The sequence below is a fragment of the Nuphar pumila genome, chromosome 5 (assembly GCF_984573655.1).
Source record: "Nuphar pumila chromosome 5, dmNupPumi1.hap1.1, whole genome shotgun sequence".
Taxonomy (NCBI): domain Eukaryota; kingdom Viridiplantae; phylum Streptophyta; class Magnoliopsida; order Nymphaeales; family Nymphaeaceae; genus Nuphar; species Nuphar pumila.
Genome location: NC_143253.1, coordinates 115,583,375 through 115,610,206, shown reverse-complemented (window position 1 = coordinate 115,610,206; position 26,832 = coordinate 115,583,375). Strand labels below are relative to the sequence as shown.

Sequence of the window (26,832 nt, the reverse complement as noted above, 5' to 3'; positions counted from 1 at the left end):
TAATCAAAATTATATCTCTAGATAGATACTTGTAACAGTAGAAGAAAGAACAAATCTCATAATTATTGATACGGTTCCTTTCTGCGTTTCTTTTTATTAAGACTAAAATCAAATTCATTGTTTTAGAGATAATGAATTTGAATTTGTTTGTGCACATATATATATATATATATATATATATATATATATATATATATATATATATATATATATAGAGAGAGAGAGAGAGAGAGAGATTTTACGTAATGTCTATTATCGTACGTGAGACGAATACGCCATCGACATCTTATTTGAAAATAATCAAATTTTATATTTTAGTTTGGAGCAGATACAGATTGGCATCGAGATGATGGACACTGAACAATCGAAAGAATTCATGAAACAACTCTTCTTTTTTTTTATATACATCTCCTATATTATTACATGTATTGTTTTCAAGGATTGAGAAGTCAATCGTACCAATGGTATTATTAAACAAGTGCATCAAAAGGATTAAAGCGAACGAGCATCTTTGGCCGTTCATTCTCTAGTGGATTTGCTCCTGCTGGGGCGTAGGAAAGACCAACAGCCAGGCAAGAAACCATCTCCATACCTGCGTTCATCAGAAGATTAACCGTGAGGATATTCATTCGCAAAAAAAAAAAAGAAACTAACCATTTCTTCAAGAAAAACATTAGAAAGACCTGTTTCTAATTATCGTAATCAATATCAGACTATAAGAGAAAAAACACTCTTTCTAAAGTTTAAAATCAATTAAACCTCAAAAAATTGAGAGGAATTATCAGGAGAGAGAAAGAGTAAAAGGAAAACTTTTTGAAAAGATTAGAAAAAGACTTGGGAGGAAAAACAAGAGAAAAACCCATCCATGAACAGAGAAGAATTCACACATTCTGCTCAGAAACAAGAAAATAAACATTCAGCCGTTTCTGTATTACGATCTTACACAAAATCTAAGATCTAAAAACTTTCAATAAGGAGGGGATTCGCAAAGACTTCCGCATTTCTCAGTAAGGAAAATAACAAGAAGAAGAATCGACTCTGTACTAGGACATAAAATTAAAAACACATTAACAAAGAGGAGGATTTAAGAGCAGTAAAATTCCCAAGAAAACTATATCTTTCTCAAAGGAAAAAGCATAAAAAAATCCGGAATTTGATTCAAATAATTTCCAAAAATTAGAAAATATGCACTAACAAATTCAAAGAAAACTTTCTGTAAGAAATGGTACAATATAACATCTATTTTTATGAAAGAAGTACAATATAACATCTATGCAATTGACAAAAAAGAGAAAATAGAGGATCACACTGGGCAAAAACAAAAAAAAGTAAATAACACGTCTGACTATACTCGAGTTTCCTACAGCAAAAAATTAAAAACATAAGAAAACGAAGAAGTATCCAATAATAGAGTTAAGCATCATCGACCCCTCGAATTCCAAAATTCAGAGTCCCGATGTTTTCCTAAGCAAAGTGAAACAACATGAATAAAGCAGCGTTGTTTTTGTATTCTAAAGTTGGGAAAAAGAAAAGACGAAATTCAATTGCATCAGAAAAATACATGGAACTCGGATTTTTCTCAAGTTACAAAACAATGAACAAAATTTAAGAATCCAACACTTGAGAATGAAAGAGAAGGCGAGGAAATAAAAAACCAAGATCAAACCTAGCATCCTGCAATTTACCAATAGGGAAAACAGGGACCTTCAACTTATACCGCAAAGAAAAAACCATAAAAAAATCAACAAAAAGAAAAATGGTCTTCCTATAATTTCATTGATAAAATCAAAGCCAAATAAAAAAAGGAAGTGGACAACTAAAACAGGGCTCTCTATTGTGAAATCCCAACTAGAAATCAACATATTGTCTCTCGCTTTTTTGACCCAAAAGGGGTGTTTTTTCGTCGACAAAACATGATCCAAGCGTCAATTTCTACTAAATCAATCATGCTGAACACATCTACGAGGTTAGATCGAGCCAAAACGACTTGCATCGTGAAATCCCAACTAGATTGTAAGTACAATCGACGGAAGCAAAACACATGTCCCGTTGTTGGTCCTTATTGCAAGAGATTTTTCTTCTCAAAAAATAACCAAGTAAACAATCAAGCAAGAAAATGATAAGCAGATTACCTTGAAGCAGATTTACCACCACTGCTATTACTATTATTACTACCAGAGCTACTACTCCTGCTGTTCCTTCCGAATCCTACAACCATAAACCCTTTCCTCCACCACTCCCCATTCTCACCACAACAAGCGTTTTCCCTCTCCTCCACCATGAACAACGGCCTCGGCGAGACCCTTCCCGATCCGGCCGTCGCCTTCGACCGGAGATACGAGCTCGGCACGAACATCTTGAGCAAGAGGCCCCCGTTCCCGTAGCTCTGTTCCCACCCACTACCATTTCTCCACTTCTTCCTCTTCCTCATCCTTTTCTTCACTTCCCTGTTGGCCATCTCCTCCTCCTCCTTCTCTTCCTCATTTTCCTCTCTGGGCTTCACCCGGTCGACGAGGTCCCTGAGGGAGAGTTCGCAGTACGATTCAGGGACGTTCTTCAGCATCTCCATGAGCTCCCACCGGCCCCTCGCGATGGCTTCAGACCGAGCAGAGGTGGGCCGAAGAGGGTGCGGTGCATTCGACCACAGCGGCGGGGAGGAGGGGCTCGGTGGGTCGTCGTTCTGCTGGCCGCTGGGCACGAAGAGGATGCCGGACGACGTCGAGCTCGACGATGGGCTGTTGGTTCCGGATAGCACGATTTTTCCTGTGGGTTCTTGCCAGAGACCGGCAGAATTCGGTATGGATTCCGGCATGGTCTTCGACTCTACAGAGAAAACAAGAGAAGGGTGTTGAGACTTGAGAGAAAGAGAGAGAGAGGAGGTTAGAATTTAGCGATTGAGGGAACAGCAAAGTAAAAATATGGGCGCTGTGGCGCGTTGTGGACATTCGTCGCGGGGTGACGGCATACGGCACGTCATCCCCCACCCGTTGATTCAGCAGCGGTGTCTTTGCGGTGGAAGCTCAAGAAACTTTAATCCATCTTGGGTCCCCAAACTATCTCTCACCTTGACTGTCGGTAGCGGTTAGTGCACGTCACCTTGTGTTGGAACGTTGCAAGTTCGAACTCCAAATGGTATGGTTGTATATCTGGTAGGTGTCTGCCTAAACCCAGCATTCTCTGTGAACCAACATGAGGTCCGCTTGTCTGGCAGTTAGTGCACGTCTGTTGGGTCGTTGCAAGTTCGAACCCCAGATGGTAACATTTTATTTACTAGAAATTTACATTTGGACCATGCATTTTAGATGAAAGAATGGCATTTGGAGTCTTGAAAATTTATCAAAAATTATAAGTCATTGATTTTTGAAACCTTATAAAAACTTATCCAATCAAATCCTCCAAAAACTTATTAATGTCATCCGTAGATTTTAGACCTTCCTTTGGTTGGACGTCCCCGTTCCATACAGTCCAATCAAAGGAAGGTCCAAAATCTATAACCAATAACAATTGAATGACTTCTCTTTTCCAAAGCTTGATCATCTCATGGATCGGACCTCCTATCTTTTCTCTTTATAATTTATTTAGTAAAGAATATGCTTTACATGAAGACTTTATAACCATGTTTTTAGAAACATAAAAAATAAATGGCTCACAATGCATTTAAAACTTTACAATGCAAAGTATATTGGTCGTTGATTTTTAGCGCTTTCAAAAATACATCTAAACATAAAAAAAATCATAATCCAAAACATGTCATCTAATAAATAAATGATAAAAATCCAATATAAAAAGTCTGATCAATGAAAAACTCAATCATTAAAAAATGAACGTTCATCGATTATCATCAATTGCAGATTTTGAACCTTCCTTTGGTTGGACGGTCCACCCTCTCTCTCTCTCTCTCTCTCTCTCTCTCTCTCTCTCTCTATATATATATATATATATATATATATATATATATATATATATATATATATATATATATATATATATATATATGAGAACTAAACATATTATGCCCTATTTCTTGTTCTGCCCCATAGATTTTAAGTATTTTATGATAGATCTAAACTATTAGATGTGTTCAACATGATCAATTCAATGAGAATTGCCTGTTGGATCATGTTGTTTTTATGAAAAACATATTTTTATCAGTGAGAAAAATTGGTACCTTCTTAGCCATTGATTTTGGATCATCGGGAAAACCTGTATACAAGTCAGATTCTAGAGATACAAAAGTTGGTTCCCACTAAACAAAACCTACAGATCACATGTGTGGTGTTAGACATGAGAAAAAATACTTAAAAATATGATTTTTGAATGGGCCTAACGAAGCCTAATGGAAAAGGAAGCCTAAGTGATGCAGAGTCGACGATGAAGCTGATCCAAAATTTGGGACCCAAACGGATCTCAAATCGTGGAAGTGAATATTTGGAATAGAAGAGTCCGAAAAAGACTCAATTGGCCTTCGTTAGAGGAAGGGGCGCTCTAAAATGACAGACGGTGCTAACACAAAAAAGATGCACAACGAATGCACCTTTTCAACGAGTCTAAAAACACAGATTTTGGTTATCCGCCGCCCAAGATACAACACATTCACTGGATTGGTTATCAATGATAACCAAACAGAGAGTAACTATTCAACTCGCAGAATTCAAACTGGACAAATGATTCTGTTTAGCAATAGAAGATTTTCAAATATGAGTTTCAAAAATACAATGTCCCCAGATCCAAAATGGAGGAGCTTGTCTCGAACAAAGTTCGAATTGGGGAAGTTCTGTCTAGAACTTGGAGACAGGACACACAGTTCGTTGTTCATCCAACTAATAGACAGAATGTTGACTTTGAGAGGATTTTTGAATCCTCAGATGAGTGAGTTTACAGAAATGCAAAACAAGGAAGTTGTTCAAAATTGTCTTATCTTTCTAGTGAACCAAAAATTGAAATTTTTGAGTAAATCCACAGGACGTTATATCTAAAATACATGGAGGTGTTTTTTTGTTAAACTAAACGAAATAACGATTTGGGACTTTAACATGTAGGAAACAGGCTCAATTTTGAAAGCATAGACGGATGAATCACGAATTGACTAAAACATAAAAGTTGTCACTATAGATATTATATTTCCAAAACAGCAAACAGATTGACAAACAAAGCAGTATTTAATGAGTTATGACTCAAACATTAAACTCTATCAAGAAATGTAATAAGCAATTCAGTAACTCAGATCACATTCAAACAAGAGAAATTTCTAGTCTTTTTAGACAAGTCACAAAATGGATTCAGCAAAAATGATAAACGCAAAAGTTGTAGAGCCGAAAGTTAGCTTTCCAACAAGTTAAAACTCATAATTTTCTGTTCATCCGTTTAGGAGAACAGACTAAATTACTAAACTCTGTCAGAGGGCTTAGCCACTCGCATCCGACTATTACACAGTCCCGAAAACAGAAACATTTTCTTTCTAACGCTGATTAGTTTTAGTGAAGGTCCAACCTGCAATCAAAGACACTTCTAGGGTTCATTCACCTCGGATAAATTCCCTTCATCCTTTACCCCAACTTCGATTAGAAACAGAAATAGATGAAAACTCGATTAACACTTGAAACAACAAGTTATGTGTTCTATTTCTAAACTTTAGTTAAACAAGAACAAACACAATGGTCAATCAACAAGTTAACATGGATTCAACACCTCTAGTGATTCAAGCATGCAAAAAAGATAAAGGATTTTAATGCAAGAAACAAATATATGAAAGTGTGGCCATGATTGCTGCTCCACGTGAGCTTCACGACAACTCCAAGGTCTCCAATGCACACAGCAACAAGGTTGGTGTCCAGCAACTCCAAATCCTCACACAATGGTTGGATAATTCTGAGATGTCCTTAGTATCACAACCTTTCACTGGTGACAATTTCACTATATGGGAAAGAGCTATGTGCACGGCGCTGAGCGCAAAGAACAAAATGCTATTTGTCGATGGGTCACCACCCAAACCAAATGCCCTAGCCCATACAGTTGTTGCGTGGACTCGATATAATGACATGGTCTTATCCTAGATCCTAAACTCTCTTCACAAAGATCTTACATCCACAATCATCTATTCCAAATGTGCAACTGAGGTATGGAAGGAACTTTGAGAAAGGTTTTTCCAATCTAATGCACATCGAATATACCAAATCCAATATGACATCATAAATTTGAAACAAAATCATAGCTCTATTGCTGTCTACTTTACTAAATTGAAAGAAATGTGGGATGAACTCGATCTCTATGTCAATTTACCAACGTATTCATGTGGGGCCCTGAAAGCCATCCAAGAGATGTAAGATTGTGAACACCTTATCCAACTTCTAATGGGCCTCAATGAGAGATACACCGCTATTCGAAGCCAAATGTTGCTAATGGACCCGCCACCAAGCATTACTTGGGCATATGCATTACTCATCTAAGAAGAGAGGCAACGAGAACTAAGAATAGCTCAACCATCCAAACCCATTGTTGCAACAATTGCTCATAGTCATTTTAGAGATGATGCCAAAACGAGAAATGGACAACCACGTCCCAAGTGTGAGCACTACAGAAAAATGGGACACACAAAGGCACAATGCTTTCACCTTCATGGGTTCCCACCTCGACAAAGTGGAGTATCTTCTAATGTCAAGAATGATGCCCGGACTCATGCCAATATAGCAACTTATTCTAAGCAAAATACTAACCAAGTCATCCCTCAATTCATACAAGAACAATATTGTAAGTTACTTACTGTTATACAACAAGAAAATATGACACCACAAGTTAATCTTGCAGGTAATACTCTTGTTGCATCTACTTATCCTTCTTTCAAAAATATTTGGATCCTGGATATAGGAGCTACTGAACATATCACTTGTTCATTGTCATTCTTATCCCCTTCAAAACCAATATCGAATAGTCCTCTCATTAACCTTCCCAACAGAACTTCAGCATGTATTTCCCACATTGGAGATGTGTATCTTACCCCAATATCATGCCCAAGAATGTTCTTTGTGTCCCTTCCTTTTATTACAATCTTATTTCAATTCATAAGTTGCTTCAATATATGAAATGTCAAGTCTTATTTAAGCATGACTCTTGTGTTTTACAGGACCCTCACTCGATGCGGAGGATTAGAGTGGGTAAGCTGCATAATGGACTTTATATCCTTGAGATGAATGGCCAATTTGATAGACTAGCTTTAACCATCAATTTGTCTTCTCATTTGTGGCATCACCGTCTTGGTCATATATCCAATTCAAGACTTGATATTCTAATAAAATCTTCCATGATCCATGCTTCCCTTATCAATGAAAATTGTGACATTTGTCATATGGCCAAACAGACACGCTTGCCATTTCCAAATAGTACTATCTCTACTTTGGCTCCTTTTTAACTCATTCATTATGACATATGGGGAAGTTATCAAACTCCATCATTAACGGAAGCTCATGTTTTTCTTGCCATCGTAGATGATTATACTTGTTGTGCTTGGGTTTTTCTCATGCGCCATAAATCTGAGACTTGTGGCTTACTAAAATTTTTTATGAATATGATTTATAATCAATTTGAGGCCAAAATTTTCAAGTTACGGTCTGACAATGGCCTATAATTTTTCTCTAAAGAAATCACAAGTTACTTGGATAAAAATGGCATTGCACGACAACGTAGCTGCATGGATACTCCCCAACAAAATGGGGTAGTGGAACGCAAACATCGTGATCTATTAAATGTTGCTCGTGTTCTTAGATTTCAAGGAAACTTGTCTCTAAAGTTTTGAGGGGAATGTGTTTTAACCGCTGCCTATTTAATAAATAGACTACCCTCTAAGTCTTTGTCAGAAAAAATTCCATATAAAGTTTTGCACGGTAAGTCACCCAATTATGCGCATTTGAGAGTTTTCTGTTTCCTATGTTATGCCCATAATATCAGATATGAGCATAAATTTGACAAAAGAGCTAGAAAATGTGTTTTTATTGGTTACCCATATGGACAAACTGGGTATAAAGTTTATGATTTAGAAATTCATGAAATTTTCACAAGCCGTGATATTCAATTTTATGAGAATGATTTTCCCTTCATAAACAAAACTCTCAATAATGAGCCAGAGATGGTACTTCTCCTACCAATTCACGACAATTATGAAAATTTGTTACCCCCATTCGAGCCAATCCAAGATTCACCCAACACTTTATCGTCCTCATCCAATGCCCAGGAGATATCCATTCAGGACCCACATGAGCTTGGTCTTCGAAGATCTGCCAGGATCCAGTCACAACCACCTCATCTTAAGGAGTATTTGTGTTATGTCGCAAGCCCCATCCTCCAATCCGATGCATATGAGGTAAACCTTAAAACATGTCATCCCCTTTCAACCTTCCTTAGTTATGAGTCATTTTCTAGCTCATATCGTGCTTTTCTTGCAACCATTACCTCTAAAACCTAAAACATATGTTCAAGCTGTAAAATAAGTTCATTGGCAAGATGCTATGCGGGTTGAGATCAAGGCATGAGAAGATAACAATACTTGGTCATTGGTACCACTCTCAGAAGGAAAACAACTCATTGGTTGCAAATGGGTATATAAGGTCAAGCATAAATTTGATGGCAGCATTGAATGGTACAAGGCCCATCTTGTGGCAAATGGGTACACCCAAATCGAAGGTCTTGACTATAATAAAACCTTTGCTCCTGTCATTAAAGTGGTCACAGTTTGGTGTTTACTCGCCCTTGCCACCATCAAGAACTAGCACGTATACCAAGTTGATGTCAACAATGTCTTCCTACATGGTGACTTAAATGATGAGGTTTATATGGATTTACCACCAGGTTTTTCTTGACAGGGGAGAACCTAGTATGCCGCCTTAACAAGTCTATATATAGGTTGAAGCAATCCTCCAGAAATTGGTTTTCAAAATTAACTTCTTATTTGATGGGAGAAGGATTCCACCAATCAAAGGTTGACTATTCTCTTTTCTCCGAAATTGATGCAAATGTGAGTATTTTTATCCCCATATACGTGGACGATATCATTATTGTTGGAGATCATCTTGGCCACATCAACAAGCTAAAGGATAATCTCAATACAATGTTTTTCCTCAAAGATCTAGGACCCATTCACTACTTTCTTCCAATATAGGACCTAGGCTCCTTGCTTTACCTGGATTGATCCTGGTTCAAGTAGGCTGCAGAGCAAGGTTAGCTTGGAGTGTTGTTGGCTCTCCTATACATTGTTCTTGTACAATGATGGCATCATATGATGGATGCATGATCAAGCATATATAGGATTAGTGATATTTTAATTTTTTGGGAAAATCTCATTGTAAGTAGAATTTAGAATTTAATGAAACATATCAAAACATATAGAGACATTGAAAAATATAAATCTAAGCATTAATATTTGATGTAGGAGTGGGAGCGGGCTGTTACCCAAACACAAGCTAGAGGTTCCATTTTAATTATTTGGGTTTTTATACTTATTAATTTAGACATTGGGTTTTTATACTTATTCTAGAGAGGAAGAGAGGGAGATTGATGAGAATTATTGATATTTTTTAATTAAATTTTTATAATTTTCTATTAATTTCTTGTTTTATAGCTTCACTAAGGTACTGACTGAACCATGCAAAAATCGGTACCCTCATGCAGCCAAAAACAGAAAGTCAATGGGAAATTTCAAAAATTAACTAAAAACCAGCAATAATTCATCATCAATCTCCCTCTCTACAATAAGTATTTATAGAGAACAAGAGGAAGCTCTAATTCTACTACGGATCTGAGATATATCCAACATTATATTAAGATCCAAAACATAGCCCAAAAACCAATGTCTAAATTAATTATTACAAAAAAAACAAAATAATCAATAGCGTAACTACACAACAGGAAATTAATGAAAAATTATAAATAATTAACTAAAAATCATCAATCTCTCTGGCTCCCTTTGTATAATAAGTGTTTATAGATAACAAGAGGCAACCCTAATCCTACTATAGTTTTGAAATAAATCCTACACTACATTAAGATCCAAAACGTAATTCAAAAAACCAAGTTCCAAATTAATTAATTACAAAAAACAAATAATTAAAATGGATACAAGGAGAATCTATAGCCTAGGTGGCATTTCACTCCCACTCCTAGATCAGAGAGAGAGAGAGAGAGAGAGGGAGATTGATGATAAATCATTGAGTTTTTTAGTTAATTTTACACATAATATCATTGATTTTTTGTTTTTAGCGATGCTAGGGTACCGATTTTCACCGGGTTAAGGAGTGATCCTTATGTTCATTGCATCAATGTTGGAGTAATATAATGACAATTCATGACTTTTTGAAAAGGTGATGTATTGATAATATTATGATTTTTGTCAGAATTGATTTGTTTGTTGAATATATCGCAACAAGGTTAAGGTATTTTTAAAAATATTGGCAATATTTTTTACTATAGTCACCAACATTTTATTTGGTGCACGGTAATCTTCTATTTGCATATGCATGCATTGCCAATCCCTTGCATAGTTATATGATAGCTTGACTGGTAAGGTCTCAAGTTCTTACTATCTTATATGATGTTAGACCCTCCAGAATTTTTGAAATGGGTGGTTTGGAAGGAGTCCCGGAAGGTAGGTTCGGATTTTTGACCGGCGTGTATTTTAATTTGAGATCAAACTTGAGATTCTTAGATTGTGAGACCAGTGGTACAAGTGTCAGGAGTGAAGAACTATGTTAGACATGGTGGGTAAGAGGTATGAGGCTACAGATTGAGAAAAACAAGGAAAATAAGGTTAAACAGCTAAATCGGGTAGGTACAGTTTGAACCCAATAAGCGTTTCAAGTGCGATTTTGGTCCAGAACTGAAAAAACTTAGTTTAGGGGATTTTAGGGTCACCTAAGAACGTAGGTAAAAGTATAGGATATGTTTGAAACACTAGAAAAGACTACTGATGGTCAGAGGTTATCGGTTTAGAGAATTCAGATATTTGGCGTACCCGACAGGATGCAGTTTTGGGTTTCAGAATGTAGAAAGCCAACAAAAGTTAATCTAAAGTTAAATAAGGGTTGTAGAGGTACCTTTGAGGTCTGTAGCAGGGTGAGATGGAGTTTCTCATATTTTAAAACTTGGACATATGATCTGCAATGCGAAAATGCCACTCAGTTGGCTGGAATAGCAAATACATGATCTGAGACGCTGGGGGAGCTCAGTCTCTAGAGAAGGGCTAGACATCCAACCCTTGTGGGCCTGGCTTGTTGATGACTAGGGAGGAACTAAATAGGTTGTTAGAGAGGATATAAAGAATAGAGAGAGAAGCAAGAAAGGGAGAAGAGAGAGAAAGACATTAGAGAGAGGGGGGGATGGCTAGAGTGAGGTTTTGAGAACTTCAATGCAATTACTCAATCCTCAATAAAGCTCCTCTAGACCCCCTTAAATAGGGAGAGATGGGGTTGAGTCTTAATTACCCAAAATTTTATTTAATTAAAAAAGCTAAAAACCCAATTAAGCTTGGACTCCTACTTACTAAGGACTTCACACTAATTAACAATTAAGGAATCTTAATTAAAAGCAATCAACAACTCTTAATTAACTTCTAAAGAGGGGATGTCTCATAAGAGTCTTTTGGATTCACGCCCTCCCCATGTGGGCCCTTCTGCCAATTGGTTTGTCTCCTGGTGATGCCATGTGTCTTACTCTTCCTCTTTTTGGCTGAGACTAAACAATTAACTTTTTTTTAATTAGAGAGATCACATCAGTAGTCATGTCATCAACCTGGGACTCACATAGTACTGGTCAACCCTCCTAGGGATTTGAACGTGGCGTCTAGATCCTAGGTATTGGATCTGAATCATGTTCTGAATTTCAGATCGTAACAACTAAAGTCATGAAATGCAGAGTACAATGAATAAATGAATATAGTTTTATATACCAAATTCGAGCAAACAAACTCAGATTCGATCAAATATCCAACTGAAACATGAAATCTTTATCTCCTTGTGGATAGCTAAGCAATTTTGGTTTAACAAGGCAGCAAACATGCTTTGTCTAACCATTCCTATGGCTTACCTTGCTTGGCCTACTTTAGAATATTTGGATTGAACTAGTGTCACTATCTACATTAGCCCAACTTGTCGTTCGGGTATAGGTTTCAAGTTCCAACTACTGGGTCCAATGTTAGTCAAGAGCAAGCCAATTGCATGACAATAAAATGGGCTCAGAGCATGTACTTCCCACGATGAACCCACATTGGATTTGGACATCCCATATCAGATTTCATGTTGGATCTAGGACATGTTGGTTAGATCTTGTTGTATGTAGACAAAAATCAGACTCTACATTTGAAGTTGGTTTTGAATCAAAATCAGTTTGAAATCTTCTTATTTTACTTTTTTTTTAACTTTATAAAGCAATTGGTGTAACACCCCAAAATTTTAACCCTTTTGAAGAAAAAACAAGTAAAATTAAAACTTTTCTTTTATATTTAAAATCGTTAGAAGAAGCATCTTTTAACACAGATTCAAAACTTCGGGCGAGTTACGTGCACACAAAACAATTATATTGAATTTAAAGCGGATAACAGTAACGACAAATTAGTGCCCAAGAAAAAAAAATGATTGGCTCATCGACAGTGCCACAAAATCCCACATCAGCTCTGCTGCACAACTCTGATAAACATGTTTCCCATAAAACAAGGTCAAACTTATGAAAGTCTAGTAGAAATATACATCAAATTGCAAGGAACCACACTATCAAAATATATACCCATGCAATAAAATATCCATGATATATATCAATCAAAGTGTACATACGTGATGTATTTCATTCAAGAAAACACAATACAATTATAAGTAACATGACTAAGTAGGCATGATGTGCCATTCACCTAATAAGTCAAACATATTCATTTGTAAGTGTGGTATGTCATGTATCCAATCACAATCCCATGCCATAGGCCATAATTGATCAAGGCATAATTCTCTTATCCGAGATCAGCATGTGATCATACTATAACTAGGGGTGGCAAAACCTGACATGACCTGCCAACCCGCCTCTTAGGCGGGTTCGGGTTGGGCTTAAGCCAACCCGTTTAATAAACGGGTCGATCCGCCTAACCCGTTTATTAAACGGGTCAGGTTCGGGTTGGGGGTATGCCAACCCGCCAACCCGACTGACCCATTTAATAAACGGGTTAGGCGGGTGGGTCAACCCGTCGACCCGCCAACCCGTCTGCCAACCCGACCCATCAACCCGCCAATCTGACCTGCGAACCTGAGAACCCGTTTACCCGACCCAACCCATTTATTAAATGGGTTGGCGGGTAGTGTCGGTTTACCCGTTTATTAAACGGTCCGGGTTCGTGTTTGCCACAACCGACCCGTTTAATAAACAGGTCGGGTTCGGGTTGAGGTATGCTGACCCGCCAACCCGACACGATTGCCACCCCTAACTATAACAATTGGAGTACAACCAAAATGAGTAGATTCTCAAATAGCTATAACAAGCCCATCACAATCCATCATAACTGTCATATTTAACTTATTCATTTTCACAGAGATTTACAACAAATTAAAACAAATTTTTCGTCGGATTATCTCATTTTGGAAGCGTACATCCTCATAGGCTCGTCCTACCTAAACTACCTAGTATTGAGTTTGTATATCCTCACATAGTTACCTTAGACAGACCAGTTTGGTTTTGGTCATATACATCCTGGCAGGGATCATCCTTGCTAGACTACCTGGCTGTGGGACTGTACATCCTCACAGGGGTCATCTTATTCAACTATCTAGTCTTGGACATTTATAACCTCACATGATCCTTCTCTTGAGAACAGTTCCTCAATGGGTTACCCAGTCTAGAGAATTCATATTTCCGTATATGTACAAATACAGCTGACATCTCACAGGGTCAATGGCTATCAATAAGGGCACAAACAAATATCAAGTCAATAAACAAATCGTCACGAGCCACTGTTCGGGATCGAACAATTAATTGATCAAATATCATTAGAACTATTGCATAATTTATTTCTACATTTCAATCATAATATTGTTCATCATTTCGTTCATGTGTCATTTGACATGCAGCACATACATATCACATCAGGTGGCATTTCAATATAGAATTATTAGGGGTCGACCCTTTCTGTGCAAGGTCAATAGCCAGGGAGTCGACTCCCAGGCTTCCTCACAGCCTGAGAACAACAGGAGTTGACCCAGAGGTCGACCCAAACTTAGTTTTCACAGATTTATGAGCTCTCACACATCTTAGGACTCGATTATACAATGAATAGGGCTTCGTCTACTGGATTCAAATCATTCCAACTCTAAGAGAGTATTTTAAACCCAAATATCACTTTAAATTTTCAAAAAAATTGCAGGTTAATTTTACAATTGGTATATTTTACTGAAACCATAGTCACAATCCTGTTATCGGGATTTAATTTCTCAGAAAAAAAGTGAAATTAAAAAAAAAAATCTTTCTGGAGAAAATCTCAGGAAAAGATAAGTATATTTTACATTTTGAAGTATATAAGTAAATTTACAAAAATATAAGAAAAAACATTAAAATATAAAAATAAATATTGCGTTAATAATGTGATCGTGTCTGGAAAAAAAGTGGCATTCTCAAAATAGGTGACATTTTGAAAATATCATGTTTTTTTCGGATTGCAATGGTCTTTCAAAATCTCACAATAAAATTGTGAGATTTTCAAGAAACCGACACTTAAATTTTTTATGCATACTGATATTTTCCCAGAATTTCATGAGAAAAAAGTGGAAGTTTTTAGTTTATCGCAAGGTTATCCTCGCCAGGATCTTCCCAAGAACGAGAGTTGCGATAATGTTTGTAGACACAGATATGGCACTGGTTCAAGCATGATCCAAACCCAGTGTTTACATTGCTACGTACAGAAGCCATGGGCAGCCTGAAGTCTTGATTTATCCCTGAACTTGCTCGACTCGGACCAACTAAGAGTTGGCCCAAAGCCCGTGAGTCACTGATGCAGCACTTGGTTGGCCTCTTATATAGAACAATGGGTCCAACTTAACTTGACCCAGCAGCAAATCGTATTACGTTCAATTTGAACCATACTCCATTTTTAAGATAGGCCACACCCCCCCCCCCCCCCCCCCCGTAACTGACTAGGGATGTCAACCAGTCGGGTTTACCCAGACCTGACCCGTACCAAACCCTATAGGGTCTGGTATGGTGATAAATAAGAAGACCCAATTAAGACCCGGGTCTGGACCTGAAGGTCCAATTAATACATGGAGTCAGGTATAGTTTGTGAAATTTTATACTAGACATGGGCCCGACCCGAGTTTCGATTAAGACTTGCAATTTTTCAATGTAAAAATAGTAAAAAATATTATTTTATTGGGTATGGCGCGAGTCTGGTTCATGTAGTTCTTATCGGGTCTGGGTATGGTTTCTCTTATGGTGAGTCCAATTAGACCCGATACCATACCCAAAAAATCGGGGTCGGGTCTGATTTCACCTGTCAGAACCAAACCGGATTTGTTGATACCCCTATAATTGACCACACATTGGCATGCCTCTGGTTGGTAAAACAAATGAGGAGTATATCCAACTTAAACTTTGCAGCAAAGGATGATCCCCGTAGGTTTCAAACTTGTGATGTCCCGTCAACTTGGTGACTTCAGTGGTCGCCCTTACTAGATGGGAAGGGCCCTTGTGGGTTCAATTTGGACCTAACTCAACCAAGGTTCAGGCCTAAGGAATAGGCCCCCACTTTTCCATGCACTTCACAAAAATGAACCAAGTTGGCATAAACCACACCCCAGCCCGGACAGTCCCAACCCAAGAACTTGTTTGGATTTGAACCAGTTGTTGCAGGATCCAAACCACATGAATCACTTTTACCAGTTGGGCTCAGTTAGTACAAACCATACCCAGTCCGAAACGCGGCCATGATTGTTAACTTGCTCGGACTTGGACCGACCATGATCCTGTCCAAACCCCAATCACAAGTCAAGACTTTACTTTCCAATGGCATGCATTCTTACCAAATTGGCTTAGACAACACAAACTACAATCCACTCTGAACCCGGTCTGATTCGAAACAACTACTAGTTGGTCGAAACCTACAAATCACCAGAGAGTTTAAGGCTCTACGAGCCTGGACACTGACCAAATGACCTCGGTCAGCATGATCCATGAAACTTAGCGCTGCCCAAAAACTTGATTGGATTCAGACCATCTACCCCGGTGCTGCTCACCGACTTTGTTGGACTCAGACCAACTATGAGTAGGTCGAAACCCACAAACCATGAAAAAGCTCAAGGCTCTACAGCCCTGCGAGTTGACCAAATGTGATCAGTCACCATGAACCATGCAAGCCAATCCTGACCAAGAACTTGTTTGGGCTCAGACTAAGAGTTGGTCCACACGTGCAATGAGTCGCAAACCAGGCCACAGCTGTATTTTCATTCACTTTTACCAAATGAGCTCAGATAGCATAAACACAGTGCAACCTGGAGCTTGTCCACTGAGCTGCTTGGGCTCGACCAAATATGACTAGGTTCAAACCCAGAAGCCATATTTGGCGGAGTTCGGTTGTGAGGCCACTTAAGAATTTGGAGTTTTATTGGTGCAGCTTTTGCACCAGTAAAAGTTTTTGCTGACGCAATTGCTGCACCATTATGTCTTTGCTGGCGCAATCTCTGCACCAGTAAAAGCCTCGCCGATAAAGGAATTACTGACGCAATTCACATTTGCCAGCAAATATTTTCACTGACGCAATATTTGTGGTAGCGAAGTTCCTGTTAGCAGTACAGGAAATGGTAATTTTACTGGCGCAAACTTTGCGCTGGTGATAATGTAGCCTTTACTGGCGCAATACATGCACCAGTGAAGTTATATTTTTTTACTGGCGCAAAAAGTGACCAGTGAAACATTTAAGAGTTCTTTAAAATTATTTTACACTTGAAAAATGTATATATATCCAATATATAAGCATTAGCAAAAATGTACATAGCTTCTAATACATAAGCATTGAAAAAAAATGTACTTATCAAAGGTAAGAAAACAAATTTTACAAATATTAAGTCTTGCATTGCCATGGCTTCCTACTTTATTCTTCGTGATCTTAGACATCTCAGTCTGCATTCTCCTGCACATGCATTTGTTCCAACTCCATCAACTTTCATCCTAGGTATGTGATCTTGTCAATGCCCTCCCAATCTGAAATAACAAAGCCCTGCAACAGAATTGCATGATACAAATTTAGTAAACCAGAAACCATTAAGAAAAAGCAGCTGGAACTGGAATATTGTACGAAGTTTTTTTTTCCAAAATTACATATATATTCCCTGTCAATATATAGCAGATACAAAACTACAAATATTTTTAAAAAGAGGCAGTAGTGCTCTGAAATGGTGAAGTTCACTAAAATAAAAGCAAACAGAAAACCAAAACACTTCAAAAACCTGGAAAGAAGCCTATTTCTGCTCTCCAATCACCTTTCCAAGCTTCCTTTTTGCCCTCTCCATACTGTATGCTTCCACCTGCAAAGCTTCAAGAATAAATTTCAAACACGAAATGTGTCCAGCCTGCAACAACCTAATATATATGGGTTTGTTTAACCTTAAATACCAAAAGAAAAACTGACGGCTCTTTTTATTTTGCTAGCAGTGATATCAATAGCTTTCACAGAAGCAACACGCATGCACTGCATGATTTCGCTTTGTATGACACCCTGACCTCCAGCCTTTTGGATAGCATAAACATCACCATTTGCATTCACTATGACAGCCATTCTTCCTCCCATAACAGCCTCCTCCTTGTATGTTGGATCTATAACAGTGGCGGAGCCAGAAGTTTTTCGTTGGGTGGGCAGACTTCGGGTCTCGGGGACAATGCTATGGTCTTGAAGGACAATCCATTTATTCGGACCAGTGGCGGAGCCAGAAATTTTTTGCCCACCCATCTTCAGAAGAAATTTTGGTTGTGCCTGATAGATCTGACATGCTCTTCTAGAAGCGGCCTCCCTGGCCGGAGAAGGCGATGGCCATCAAGTTGATGGTACTATCTGGTTTCATCATTCTGAGGGCCTTCATGGCATCGGCCTGCCCGTGGTCAGGCTACAACACACTTTCAATCCCTCTTTTCCTCCATTTAGTGAAGCAAGTATAGTGTTTTGCATGGCACCCATAACCAGATTTAGGTTCTGGTCATCCATATGGCCATTCCTGTGATTAGGACCTCACCGATGCAAGTTGTTTTCATCAAATTGGACCCTGTGTATGTGATCTACATCATCCATTTAGGGAAGATCGACATTTGAATAGACAAGGATTTTTTGCTGATTCAAAAATCAATAACCATTAATAAAAACATGGTTTTTTTTGTTAAAGAACACTGTCAAAATAAATTGAAAATCATGTTTTTTTTTGTTAAAGAACACTATCAAAAGATTGATTTCTATTAAATCAACCGTGTTGAACCCATCGATAGGGCCAGATTGATCAAAACAACTTAGTACCAATGAGATCCCAGAGGGAGTTATGACCACAGAGGATGATACAGGGATGAGTGGAGCCGGGTTCCCATAAACGTAGGTTACACGGTTTCACAAAGAACAAATGACAAAAGAAGAAGCTGGGGAAAAACACACAGATCTTCATTGAATATTCACAAGAGAGAGCTCCAACTCCCACGAACTAATAACCCGTCTCTTCTGCAGTTTTTACACAGTTCAATAAGGTAAAAAAAATTGAAGGAAAAGATTAGCACTACCATCATCAGACATGGACACATATTCTTTCTTTAACATCGTCAGAAGAAATTTTTTTTTTCCGGTTTCTATTTCTGGTGTGGGCGACCACCCATGCCCACCTCTGGCTCCGCCAGTGATCTATAACCTGAGCAGCAGTTTAAGATGTTGTCAACAGTAATGGCTAATGACAATGCATTCCAGCAAGAGGTAAATTAAGGATAAAGGATGATGAGCTAATTCTAATAAGCAATGGAGTAACTTCATTAACATATCACAATTTTTCCATCACCGAAAAAACTAAAAGTAACAAAATGTGGAATTGGCTCTCTCACCTTGAACAAGTCAAAAAAATATATTATCAAATGATTTTACTCCATCCATTAAGACATTTTATATAAAAATAAGAGAACAATGAATGACAACTTTGTAAATCTAGCATATTCGGGATATAATTCTTGTTTAGTATGACTCTGCAATTTGAAGTATGCATTAGCTTCTGAGCTCTGACTTTCAATGGGCTCATCTATTCCATCACCACTAGAATTATGTATTCCAAATACATCATGCATCAATTCATCCATAGCATCTATGTTATCTTCACATCCATCAACATGCCCTCTTGTTGGTGGATCATGAAAATGTCATTATATGTAGCTTTGAACAAAACTGAAACATATCATGTGATCAACAACAGTTTCAACTATTTGCAATTAGCAATTGTTGCATCTCACGCATGAACACCTTAGCTTTTCCTCATTAACAACATTGTTCGCTCGAGCAAAGCTGATAAATCTAATAACTCCATTCAAATAGTCAACATCACTCTTATCAAATGCAAAACATAATCCAAATTATTTGCATGTATGAATATGTATTATATTTTTTTATTGCAAAACAATATAATCTTATTTTTTTATTGCATGTATCATTTTGAATCTAACTTCTATCATACATGGTGACTAGTTGCTTTCTTCTTTTGATCACTACCTTACAAATTACACAAAGAACAATCAATATAAAAATTAAAAAAAAAAACAACATACATACATATATATATATATATATATATATATATATCATATGCAGGAACATTAAATTGTTAAAGGTTGCAGTTGGTGGGCCACTGTCCAAACATTTTTATGACATGCATGGTGATCTCAAGAACATCAAGAGGCTTAGATTCTGACCTTTGAAGAAGGTTTTGTTTGAGAACTACAAGGGTAGGAACTACTTAAACATCTTTATGCTTTTTTTTAAACTTTTAGATGATGGCTCATGTGGTGTTCATATGTTAGTACATTTTAGATTCTCTACATATATATACATACATTTTAGATTTGTTTCATATTTATACATTTCAAGTAAAGATGACATAATTAGAGAAAAGAAAATGGGTGATGACAAGTGCAGTTAGAGTTCACTTGGTCTAATCACAAGGAGAAAATAAAATATGATTTATAAAGCTATACACCCGTGAGGCACATTTTCTTAACTCCCATGAGCCAAAACAAATGTGAGAGAATGGAGCATGAAAAAAAAAGACTCATTTTCTTAATTAATTTGCTAAAAAACATTCAATATGAGAAAACATGGTAAGGGAACGACTTCCTATAACAAGAACAAACAATGTAAGCCACATGATAAAGGATATTGATGACATGAACTTATATTAATAATACATATCATAAAACATTAATGCAGCAACAATACAGGGGAGCAGAAGAGGTAGAAATTAGAAGATAAACAACATTTGATTTTCTAATCCTTAAAGAAGAAAAAGAAATAAACAAAGTATCATCATTGGGCAATAAATGGGAAATTTGTGAAAATGCAATCCTTGCCATGTAATAGTTCACCTACATATCTTCATTTATGCCATTTTTATAGAAGACCTAGAGCTAACTATCATGAGAAAAACATGCACAAAGTGCATTGAATGTGTTGTAGACTGCATTGTTTAGGTGTGATCTCCATAGCTTATCTTCTTTGAGAAATATGTCACATGAACATATTTAGATGTATAGTCAGGTTGTTAAAAGAAGTTGCATGGATAGGTTTTGATGTGTAGAGTGCTCCTCAATTAACTTCAAATCAATGGACTATATTGTACCAAAATTTCATGATAAAAAGAAAAAAACCTCAAGCTTTACATCAAAACAATTAGATTGAAAGCATGTTGCATAACAGAAAACATCATGTGAACACAAGGTTCAGTAAGTAAATCCTACCTGTAACTATGAATTTATCATAAGTAGCACTATCAAGAAAACAATTGATGTGGCCATCGGCCCAAAAGAAAGATCATTTCAATTGGCATAATGTCTTCCTCTAGGAATATTTTCTTGTGACTAATGATTTATACCTGTCTTGTTTTGGTTGGCTCTTATTTAACCTTCAACTTAAACTCATTCCATATTATTGTCATTGAGTAAAAAGGAAAGCATGTTTGAACAATTCAAGATTTCACAATAGAATTATTACCATGAGCTGCTGCTTCAAAAAAAAGGAAAAAGAAATCAAAGCTATACTAACATGACTATATTGTTCTGAACGCTGAATTGAGCAAATGCAGTAATTCCAAAACAGTGAAAATAAACCATCAATCCACATAAAATATAGCCATGTGAAAGCAAATAATCATTCATATGCTTTACTCTGATTTGAGCAATCGCAGCACGGTCGGTTTTTGTGTCACATAAAGTATGTTTTTGTTGGCGCAGTGTTATTGACCCGGACCAAGCCTTCGGAATAAAGCATATGTAGTGCAGAGCTCTACTAAGTGAAAAATGCATGTAGAAATGTGCGGTATGTATTGGCTTGATCGGTGATGTGCGGTGGTAGCATGGCATGTGATAGGCAATGATATCGTCGTTGATGCAATGGTGTGTGGCGGCACAAACATGAAGTGTTTTTTGGTTAAACAGTGCTAGCGGATCAGAGGATGTTGCCTTTGAAGATTTGGTTAAGAACCTCTCACCTTGGATAAGTTTTTCATGCGTAGTGTTTGAACATACGGGAGTGCATGTAGTTTAGAGTTAATTTCCTCAAGATCACCTTAGGTAGTTTCAACCGAGTATAGTGACTTGGGGCTAGGTGAGTAAATGCATAGGAGCCGGCAAACAAGTTTGGGTGATGCTTTTTGCTATAGTATGCAATCATCAACTGGTCTTCAGATTGGAGGTCGAAAGGTCTTTTTTTTTATGGTGAGGTTATGCTCGAAGCATACTCATAGGATCGCAATACGCTCCATGACACACAAAGCTAAGACATCTGTACATTATTTGGAAGTGCTAGACAGTATAAGACGATTATGCACGTAAGTGGCATGGACCAAGTAGAATACGCATTTAGAGATGCACTTGATCAACTTTCATTAAGCAGTTGTGCACGGGGTGGTGTGTAGGGCCAATGAAATGATTTGACGCATGAAAAAGTATTGATGCGTTGTCTTTGGCCATTAAGATGGTTAGACTAGGTAGTTTGACATGTGACAGGTTTGCAAAAAATTATATGCTCATGATAGTTAACATTGCGCCAATAAAAAAACCAACAATTTTTTTTTATTGGCTCCCTACTTTCTGCGACAATAAAATATTTTTCTTTGGCACTGCCAATTTAACTTTACACTAGTAATGTCACTTTTGTGTCATTAAAACTCAAATTTTTTATAGTAGGCGTGGGGCTGGAAAGCAAGATGAGCAGCTCATTGTTCAGCTGGACTTGGTTCATGAAATGCTCGCTTCAGCTTGGGAAATGGGCTTGGCTAAACAAGTAGGTCTGTCAATGGGTTAATTTTGTATTGGGTATTTGAACCGACCCAAATTCTCAGGTACGGGCATGGAAATTGCCAACCGGAATAATATTCTAGTGGACCTAAGCAATATATGAACCAGATTTGAGTCATGATTGTGTCAGGTACCGTACCTGACCTGACCCATCCTTTTTTCTAGGCACCTGACCCAACCTGAGTATTATATATATTTGAAAAAATAAATTTCTAAAATCATATGGGTTCTGGTTTGAAATTATATTTTTGTGACCCCCACAAAATCCAAACCCAGTTATTAGTTATATGGGGGATCAGGGTCAACCCTGACCCAACCCATTGACAACCGTAGAGACAAGCTACAAGCTAGCTTGATTAGGTATCAAGCAAAATACGAATAGGTGAAGCTCTGCTCGTGTAAGCTTGTTTTATATTATATATTTTTTAAGTATTATAGATTATATGTATGTTATATATGTACATATATTATAGAGAATGCGTTTTATACATCTATTATATATATTACATGAAAAGTATTTGCTACTCTCGTAAGGAATCCCCCAGTTGAAACTCATAATGAGATTGTTTATGGAAAAATATATGATGTGACCCAATGAGCGTGCTTTTTTTTTCAAAAGCAAAGCTAAGGTTAGGTAGATCCCCACCAGTTATACAATATACCACTGGGTTTTGAACTTGCAATATCCCTAACACAAGGTGAAGTGCATTGAGCCCCTGCCAAACGAGCGGAGCCAACCATCGGTCCCAATGAGCGTTCTTGCTCAAGCCTTAACGTGACAACTCTTTGGGGCAAGGGGGGAGCTCACCCAGTTTTTTTTTTAGACAGAGAAAGTTGGGGTTAGGCAGACTCCTACCAGTTATACAACCATATCATTTGGGGTTGGAACTTGTAACTTCCAAACACAAGCTGAGAAAGCTGGGTTAGGCAGACCCCTACCAGTTATACAACCATACTATTTGGGGTTCGAACTTGTAACTTCCCAACCCAAGGTGACGTGCACTAACTGTTCCTGTCAGACAAACTAAGCTCACGGAGAACATTGATCATAAGTACGGCCAGGTTAGGGCGGTTTCGTCGTGTAAATATCAAAAAAATGCAAAGCAGCAGCTTTTCTATCAAAGCGTTTTTCCTCCAAAGTAGCCCTTTGGAATTTGGAAGGAAAGCGGCTTCCCTTGGGCGGGAGTCTAACAAACGCCCATGATGCATATTGCAGCCCTCCAAGGGCCACCACATTCTGCCTTTTCATGGGTGTAACTGCCAATAACTCCCTCCTTAACCGTCTCATCCACCACGCCGGCCGTCGCAGAACCTCACTTCAGAAGAAGCCCATCTCCAGAACCCCAAAACCCCACCAGAACCCCGACAAAACCATCCTCTCCTCCCTCAAATCTGGTCACCTAAGCCGTGCCATCTTCATTCTCTACGCCTCTGTTGAGCCCATCGACCCGAAAACGTACCTCTCTCTCCTCCAATTCTGCATTCAGAGTCTATCGATTCACCATTGCAGAACGGTGGTCTCCCATCTTTCTTCCGTTTCTGATCCGTCCCTGTTCTTGCTGAATCGAGCGATCGAGGCGTATTGCAAATGTGGGTGCTTTGAAGATGCTCACAAAATGTTTGATGAAATGCCCAAACGAGATGGGGGGTCCTGGAATGCCATTATTTCAGGTTCTTCGCAGTTGGGTTGTCCTCGGGTTGCTCTGGATCTTTTTTATCGGATGAATAAAGCTGAAGGGATCAGGCAAAACGAGGTGACTTTTGCTAGCGTTCTTGGTGCTTGTGCTTCTCTGCTTGCTTTGGGTCTGGCTAAGCAGATTCATTGCCAGGTTGTTCGAATTGGGTTGGTGTCGAATGTGGTTTTGGGTAGTGCCCTTGTTGATGTGTATGGGAAGTGTTGGGTTATGGATGACTGCTGGCGGATATTCAAAGAGATTATGGAGCCAAATTCTGTTTCGTGGAATGTGATCATCAGGAGGTACTGCGAGGTCGGGAAGGAGGAGGAGGCTGTGGATTTGTTTTTTCAGATGATTGGTGCTGGATTTAAACCGTTGAGTTTCACATTTGCTAATGTGTTATCAGCTTGCTCGAGCATTCTGGCCATCAATGAGGGTTGTCAGGTGCATGTTCTGGCAGTGAAGGTCGGGCTTGATTTGGATGGGTTTGTTATGAGTTCCCTTATAGATATGTATGCAAAATGTGGGTTTATGGATGATGCACGTCTTCTATTTGACAAAGCCACATCCAAGAATGTGTTCTCATGGACAACAATTGTATCAGGATATGCAAAATGGGGACGCGTTGAGGATGCTAGGTGCCTGTTTGATGCAATGCCTCAGAGAAACGTGGTATCTTGGAATGCAATGCTAACAGGTTATGTGCAGCTCATGCAGTGGGAAGAGGCACTGGATTTCTTTACGTGGATGCGGAAGTGCACTGCTGACATCGACCACATAACTCTCGGATTGATTCTTAATGTTTGTGCTGGGCTCTTGGATCTTCAATTGGGCAAGCGAGTTCATTCATTTGCTTATAGGCATGAGTTACATTCTAATCTTCTTGTTGGTAATGCTATTCTTGACATGTACTGGAAATGTGGAAACTTAGGAAAGGCACGTGTTTGGTTCTCTGAAATGGCTCTGCGAGACAGAATTTCATGGAACTCTCTGATATCTGGGCATGCAAATAATGGACAGAGTGAAGAAGCTCTTCTAATTTTTGTTGAGATGTTACGGGTATCTAAGCCAAATGAATTTACTTTCAGCAGTGTGTTAGCAGCTTGTTCAAATATATTTTCTCTTGAGCATGGGAAGCAGGTCCATGCTCACACCATTCGGAATCACCTTGATACTGATATAGTTATTAAAGGGGCGCTGGTTGACATGTATTCAAAATGCCGATGTGTTGATTATGCTCTCGGAGTTTTCCTAGAGGTGGATTCACCTGATATTATCCTTTGGAATTCGATCATTGCAGGTTGTGGCTACAATGGAAGGGGTGAAGATGCTATCAAGCTTTTTGTGTCCATGCAGGAAAAAGGGTTGAAGGCAGACCATGTTACTTTTCTTGGTGTTTTAGTAGCCTGTGTTAGCAACAGTTTGATTGACTTGGGCAAACGGCTTTTCTCTTCAATGAGTGATGAATACTGCATCATACCAAGAGTGGAGCATTATGGCTTGATGATTGAACTTTTAAGCAGGAATGGGTGCACAGATGAACTTGAAGATTTCATCCATGGTATGCCTTTTGAGCCCACACCTTCAATGTGGAATTCAGTTTTGGAAAGTTGCAGGGTCCATGGAAACTCGAGGTTGGGAGAATGGGCAGCTCAGCACCTCTATGAGATGAGTGAAACTCAAAACCCAGATGGGAGTCATTATGAGAACAATCTGGGCATTGGTTGATGTTGGAAACTGAACTAAAATCGATCCAATTTGCTTGAAACTGGGAGAAATTGGCAAGGCTGTATCAGTCTTAGTTTCTTTTTCACCGGTCTTTGCCAGTCTGAAGATGGAGTTCAGTTAAGTTTGGAGAATGATATATTGCTGCTGCAATGACATGACAGATGCTGTTGGTCATTTCTTTTGCCTCATATTATGTTGGCTCTTAGTCCCCAGATGGGGATACACTTAGGCTAGGGAAAAAATACTGCGAAGAACTTGGAAGCCAGAAGTTCTACATGTCCTATTATTCCTCAAGTGTAATCTGCGGAATAGAACACTATATTTATCAAGAGGCAGGGTGGGAATTGAATCAGACCAATGACTTTGGTATCAGATCCAGAGTGTATCCTGCTCCTTGGTATCAAGTTGGATTAGATGGACAACTAATCATGCAAGTCAGTCTAGATGGTGTTATTGGTTGATAAACCAAAAAATTGGAGCCAAAACTTTCAGCCCACTGTTCCAATAAAGTGGCTAGTTGGATACCAACGGGGCTCTGCTTGTCTGGCAGAAGCGGTTAGTGGGTTAGTGCACGTCACCTTGTGTTGGGACGTGGTAAGTTGGAATCCCAATGGTATATAGTTGTATAACTGGTAGGGGTCTGCCTAACCCCAGCTTTGTCTGTCGAAAAAAAAAAAGTGGCTAGTTGGATGGCTTCATGCAGGAATGTCGTGGACTTTGATCAAGCCAACATTGACGCTATGATTTTCCTTGTTGAGTGGGTGGAGCCTACTGAAATTCCTTCAGTTGTGAGCGGACTTTGGTTCTTGAGATGGTCTGTCTGCATAAGGGAGATGCAGGGGAATCCACAAATACTAGAGGGTCTTTGGCAAGTAAAGTTGCAAGTGAACTTAAGTATCCA

General features: G+C 38.4%; 2 protein-coding genes across 2 annotated transcripts; one reads left to right on the top strand and one right to left on the bottom strand.

The window, feature by feature from the left end:
- Positions 1 to 405: 405 nt before the first annotated feature.
- Positions 406 to 2,853, bottom strand: LOC149838267 (uncharacterized). The gene is made up of 2 exons (XM_090007650.1): positions 2,133 to 2,853; positions 406 to 592 (listed from the first exon to the last, which is right to left on the bottom strand). The coding sequence occupies exons 1-2, from the start codon at positions 2,810 to 2,812 to the stop codon at positions 520 to 522; spliced, it is 753 nt and encodes a 250-aa protein (XP_089863776.1). The 5' UTR covers positions 2,813 to 2,853; the 3' UTR covers positions 406 to 519.
- Positions 2,854 to 23,774: 20,921 nt separating this feature from the next.
- LOC149838266 (Tetratricopeptide repeat (TPR)-like superfamily protein) lies at positions 23,775 to 25,931 on the top strand. The gene has a single exon (XM_090008214.1). It carries the CDS (start codon positions 23,775 to 23,777, stop codon positions 25,929 to 25,931), a length of 2,157 nt encoding a protein of 718 aa, XP_089864340.1.
- The last annotated feature ends 901 nt before the right edge of the window (positions 25,932 to 26,832 follow it).